The sequence below is a fragment of the Haliaeetus albicilla genome, chromosome 7 (assembly GCF_947461875.1).
Source record: "Haliaeetus albicilla chromosome 7, bHalAlb1.1, whole genome shotgun sequence".
NCBI lineage: Eukaryota > Metazoa > Chordata > Aves > Accipitriformes > Accipitridae > Haliaeetus > Haliaeetus albicilla.
In genome coordinates this window covers 15,408,408-15,414,666 of record NC_091489.1, presented here as the reverse complement: position 1 = coordinate 15,414,666, position 6,259 = coordinate 15,408,408, and the positions used below count along the sequence as shown (strand labels likewise).

The 6,259-nt window shown below is 52.0% G+C and overlaps 1 protein-coding gene across 4 annotated transcripts in view; it reads left to right on the top strand.

The window, feature by feature from the left end:
* Window positions 1-304: 304 nt before the first annotated feature.
* The window catches only part of RGS17 (regulator of G protein signaling 17), a 72,510-nt gene continuing 66,555 nt past the window's right edge, over window positions 305-6,259 (top strand). The window contains exon 1 of one of the 4 annotated variants that reach the window (XM_069787049.1): window positions 305-671. In XM_069787049.1, the coding sequence (XP_069643150.1) occupies window positions 427-671 (245 nt within the window). In that variant the 5' untranslated portion in view covers window positions 305-426. The remainder of the gene's footprint in view (window positions 672-6,259) is intronic. The other 3 variants (XM_069787048.1, XM_069787047.1, XM_069787051.1) reach the window with 3 other exon arrangements.

Genomic DNA, 6,259 nt, shown 5'->3' with positions numbered 1-6,259 from the left:
GAGCCGGATAGCGGTTTCTACACCCTTTTTTTAATTACCGTTATTATTTTCTATTCGGACGCAGCGATGTGGGGACGAGAAGAAAACCCAGCAGGAGCCCAGCACTGCTAGCGCTTCTCTTTTCACCACCGCGGCGCACCGCTCCCGCCGCAGCAGCCCTTCCCGCCCAGAGCCTCGGATGCCGCCGCTCCGCCGCCCGGCGCGGGGCGGACCGCCGCCCTCGGCCCCGGCCCCCGCCGCTCTCGCAGCCCCCGGGACCCCCCCCCGGGACCCCTCCGGCCCGCCGCACCGCCCAGGGAGCCTCCCCGGGAGCGGCGGCGGAGCGCGGGCCGGGGCGGGGCGGGCCCTGACTCACCCGCCGGGGCCAAGCGGGGAAACTCCCGCCGCCGCCGCCGCCGCCGGGCTCCGCCGCCGGTGGCAGAGCGCATGTGCGGAGCCTCCGCGCCGCTCCTCGCACCCTCCCTCCCTCTCCGCCGCCCTCCTCCCTGCCTGCCTCCCTGCCTGCCGCCTGCCTCTCCTCCTGCCAGCTGCCCGCCCGCCGTCTCCCTCTCCCTGCCGGCTGAGGTGCTGAAGTTGGGCGGATGGCAGCAAAGCCGCTCCGCTAGGGACGAGCCGCACCAGCCCTTCCCGGGATCGCTCAGCGCCAACCGCACGCAGCCGGGCGGGGGTGGGTAAGGCGCTCCGCTTTTGAGTTCAGCCTGAACCGGCTTCAGCGGCATCAAAATGTCTGCTTTATACTGATGCACGGGGGGGGGGGGACGGGGACGGGGACGGGACGGACACCAAAAAAACCACCAACCAAAGGGGGGGGGGGAAGAGGAGGGAGGGAGACGAGAGGGAGGATGGATGAAGGGCGGTGGAGTGCAACGGAAAATGCATCTGCCGGGGGGACCGGCTGTGCGTGTGTCAGTGTGTGTGTGCGTGTGTAACAACGGGCGGCTGCGGCGCCGGGGCTGCAGGGTGGGGGGTGCGTGTGTGTGCGTGTCTTCGTGTGTGCGTGTCTCCGTGTGTGTCTCCGTGTGTGTCTCCGTGCGCGTGTGTCTCCGTGCGCGTGTGTCTCCGTGTGCGTGTGTCTCCCTGCCCGCGATGCACAAAGGGGTGGGGAGAGGGGCCGCCGGGCTCTGCCCGCGCCCTCCCCCGCCGCCCCCTTTCCCCGTCCCCCCCCGGCCCGGTTTGTGTCTGGGGTGCCGCGGCCCCGCCGGGCGATGCCGCCGGGCATCCGCCGCGCCGGGAGATGCTGCCCGGCCCGGGGAGGGGGAGGGAGCGGCCGCCCCCGGGGAAGCCGGGGGCACGGGCTGGCGGTGTGACAGCCCGCGGGTGAGGCAGCGCTCCTGCCTTTCCTCTTGACCTTCCCCTCCCTGTAACGCGGGTCTGCTCGGCTGGGGGGGGGGGGGGGGCGAGGTGTTGTAATTATTGTTACGATCATTTTACTCCGCGGAGCCGGCGGAAGGTGAGGGCGAGCGAACGAGTCGCTGCTCTAAGATCGAGAGTTGCTTTCCTATCCCTCCCTCCCCCCGGCCCCCGTTCTCGGCCGCCCCTACCGGGCCGGGGCCAGGGGCCAGGGGCCGCCCCCACCCCGCTGCCGGGGCCACCGGCCGCACCGCCCTCCGCGGCCCCCGGGCGGCACCCGGCCTCCCCCGCCCGCCGTACCCTGCGGCACCGCCATCCCTCTGCCCCGGCCTCCGTCCCGCCCCTCCCCTGGAAATGTCGGCGGGATGCGGGCGGGGGCGGCGGGCGGAGCAGGTGGCCGGGCGCGGCCGGCGGGGCAGGGGCTGCTCCCGGCCCCCGCCCCCGCCCCGGCCCCGGCCCCGGCCCCGGCCCCGGCGCGGCGCCGGCACGGCCCCGAGCAGCGCGGGGCTTCCCTGCGCCCGGGGAAACACCGGCCGCCGCCGCTTGCCGGTGCTGCGGGGGATGGTGTAGCGCTGCCCAGCCGCCGAGCCCCGCGGTGCGCCGCTCCTGCGGTGCCTCGCCTCGCCTCGCCTCGCCTCGGGATGAAACCGCCCGCGGTTCAGAAAGCTGAGGTCGCCTCGCTTGCGCGGCTGTCAGCCCTGCATGGCACAATTTATAGCCACCGCGTCGTGTTGATTGAGGAGGAAACCTCGCCCGCGCTGGCAGGCTTCGAACTGGCAGGGCTAAAATTCGGGGGGTTTTGGTATTTGGTTTCTTCATTTCCGTGCCTGGATTTTCACCAACGTGTGTCATAGGTTTGCAGCCAGACGCTTTTGCAAAATGGATGAAATCTCAAATACCCTGCTAGGTAAATGTAAGGAAGTTACATATCGTCTGGCAATACTATTGTGGGTAACAGGTGATAAATAGCTTTCTACGAATGTAATATTCGTGCATTGCAAATGCGGGGAGTTCTATAAAGGAAGTTAATTCTTTTTCACATCAGTGGATACTAGTGTCATCACTCTTACGTAAATCACTAGGGAATTTTCCCGCGGCACCAGCCATTTGGGCAAACAAATTATTTAACCTTTATGGAGAAACAGTGTTACACACCGTTATCACAGTTACCAAATACATATTTTTATTTGAGTTCATACTCAGAATAAGCAAAGTCCTAATAAAAGGTGTATGTGCCCCACCCTAGTAAGTTTACGGCCTAAGGCGCAAAGACTATGATACACACCAGTACTTACCTCCCTAAAATATGTGAGCGTTAGGCGTTTAAATGTCTTTCTCCGTCGGGGTCTTAGATCCTTTTAAGTAGCCAAAATAAACATTATTTGATTAATAGCACACGATCAAAAAAATTGCTACAGTGAGTTGAACATCTAGTCCAGTATCCTGGCTCTGACTGTAGTCATTAGCAGATGCTGAAGGGAGAAAAATGTAAGAAGCAGGATTGGTATACAGCGATCTTTTCCTGGTATATCCTTTCAAGTTCCAGCAAACCGTAGTACAGGGATTTCTTAAACTGGAGTTTGCTCCCAGACCATCATATTTAATATGCCCTTGAATTTCTCTACTCCCTTTTTTTAATGCGTGTATACTTTAGTCTCCACCACATTCTGTGGCAATGAGCGCCACAATTTAATTACGATTTGTGTGAAGAAGTGCTTCCTTTTGTTTGCTGTGAACCTGCTGCCTGATAATTTCATTCGGTGCTCCTTAGCTTTCGTATGTGACAAGGAGCACACGCTGTGTCTGTACGAGGTGCTAGGAGTGTCCTCTCGCACCAGAGCAGATACAGCGCTGGCAGTTCAAGTCCCTTCATTTTATCTATCGCTGAGTTGAGAGGTCTGCCTGGAGGTGTAAAGCCGTATTCAGCCCTCGGTCTTTATGTTGAAATCTACAGATAAGGATAGTCATTCTTTTTCTTGTTATGCAACATGGACACTTGTGCACAAAGAATTGCCCTGAACCCATGAACTCATTTCAAGAAGGCTGCTGAAAAGCTGTTTGCTGAAAATTAACTCCCTGCACTATTGATTTGAATCGAAATCTGACTGACAGCTTGGTGAAGAATGCCCTATCCTAATCCAGTTTTCTACCTACCCTGAAAACAAGATGAAATGCTTTATTCTCAAACTGCAATTCTTCACTCTTAAGAAGTATACTAAATACAAAATGCAAGCTGTATGTCGAGGGACATATATCTATGAACTCTGTACATTTGAATTAGCATCACTTCCAGTTGTTCTGTGTAACGTTCATTATAAGGATGTGCATACTGAACAACATGCATAGTTTCAAAAGTAAAGTTTAAATGTCCCATAAAATCTGACTGATCTGGAAGGAGCTGTGACACCAGTTTTTCTCCCCAAGACTACTCCTGAGTTTGAATCATGCTTGAGGAGCACTGGTATTGATCAGACCAGCATCACAGAAAGTTTCCCTCATCTCACCGGTAGCCCCGTTTTGATTTCCTCACAAGAATAATGGAGGACTAAGAGACCAGAGAACTACAAAAGCACAACCCGGACCCACAGACCCCAAAGTTCTCACAGTTTGAATTCGGCAGCAGGCGCAACTTGGAGCAACACAATCCACAGCAGAACGTGGACAAGTGGAAAATGGTAGAAACCCACGTGAGTTGTGAAATCCTTCACAAAAAATAAAATACTGGGAACCTCAGATGCAGTAGTCCTCATCTCCCAAAGGACTAAAAGAAGAAGAGACTGAGTGGCATCGTTACGAAGACAGGATAGGAGGGATGTTAGCCAGTCTCAGACTCAAGCCAGTCTCAAACTAAATGTGAGAATGATTTTCCACTTATAAGTGGCATATATGTGTATATATATGTGGCAAAACATATATATATATATAGTATATAGACTTTCCTTCATAGAAAATACATTAGCTTGAATAAATTTTACAACCCTAGTATCTTTTAAATAGCACTTTCTTACTTGTATGCTTCACACGCCTGCCTTTAAGTATGAAACATTTGGAGATTCTTATGAATATGCTAGAAGTGTACTAAGTGAAACAGTATTAGCTCTTACAGAGATGTTCATCACAGTTCCATTAGCTCCCTCCTGATCGTGTCTCCAATATGTCAGGCAGGGATTTATTTTGCTCGTCTACCAAGGTCTCAGCTTCAGCTTTTTTAATCAAAAATATATCTTCACCATACTCATAGTGCTTATTCTGTGAATACAGCATGAGTTTTCTAAGAACATAAAATTCATGTGCTAATTGGCTTGAGTAAAAATTAGTTAAAAACTAAATCCTTCAAGAAATACAGCATTTCTGTTGGCCTATTCTTTGTCCTAAGTAGTCTTAATAATGAAATAATGCAATCAAACTTTCCATACTGTTAATTAATTAAAAGCTTGTGCACAGGGTATAAAAACAAATGAATAGATTAAGTTGTAATTAAGTTTATCTAGTCATGGTTATAGCTAATGGCTACAACTGTAGAGGCTGTAAGTAAGCTTGTGTGAGTAGCTTTGCTGCTGACTCCTGGGGGCTACCGCACCCTCCGAAGGAGCTCAGCCCTTCGGCTTGGCACCTCTGCAGGTCTTGGCTGCGGCGGGTCTGAGATTGGGACCTCCATGCATGTCTCTGATCCTCCGGCAAGTTAACCGATTCAGAGAGATCTTTTCTGCAAAGATGTTGTGTCTCGACCCCAAGTCGGGTGTCTGCTCTCGCAAGGTTTCCCTTGGCGCTGCTGCTGTCTCTAACGCGCACAAAGGAAGCAGCCATGCAGTGTGACTGTGGCAGGAACTTCGGGGAACGCTTAAAGCGCGCAAACAAATGAACTCGGGGTCTGCACTGCTCCTCCTGCCCAGCCACCATGTAACCTGGGCCTCGGCTAAACATGGGTCCTCCAAGCAACGCAGGGGCTTGATTCCCTAGCGTGCTTCATCTGCTTTGCACTGCTCCAGTGATGCAAAATAGATGTAAACTAATTTAAATGATGGGTGTGCTTTGAATCATTTGTGCTGTTCTGGTATATTAATGAATCTGGGCTTAAATTTAAAAAAAAAAAACAAAAAAAGAATAAAAGTAATGCAATCAATTTAAGATTGATTCTGTCATATCTTCCTGTGAGTTTTGAGTGATAGCTTTGTCTTTAAGTTCCTTGTTTATAAAATATGAATGAAATGCTTCTTACCTTTCATACAGTCGAAATTTTCATGTTATTTACTTTGTAAGAAAATGGCAGTAAGTGCCTAGAGATCAGTAAATTTCTAAACAGAATGTCTGTGGGGAATTACAGGTAGGGAGGTGGAATAGAAATAAAAGGTTAATAAAATCTTAAATCCTGAAGCCAAGCATTACATATTACTTAAAGGCACGCAGACATCTTAAACACTGCATCTGCACTGCATAATCTTTCTCCGTGCAAAAATACTATATATCTAGCCTAGTTTCTTCAGTGAGAAAGAGAGTAAATTAGTGAGTGATGCATTAACACAGCTATGCAGCTTCTGCTACCAAAGCAGCTTCGTTTAAAGCAGCTTGGCTGCTCTCTCCAGTGACGCCAGCTCTGTGCTTGCTGAAATATGAGAGAGACCTCAAGCTGGACCACTCTAGTTAAGTTAGCCCTAACTCTGTACGTACAGGCTAGCAGAGAGTGTGCCAGAGTAATGCTGCCTTAAAGGGAGACTGCCACTCTGTCATGGCTCCCCGCTGTAAAAGACAACTGATTATGCCACCTTGTTCTGTAATTTTACTTCAGTGCAAGTCCAAGCAAGACTTGATCTTACTCTGTTTTAGGAAGGCTGACTATGGCTTGGGCTGGTTTGCTGTGTTATGCTTTGCTGTGTTGTGTTTTGCTGTGCTGCGGTGTGCTCTAACGATG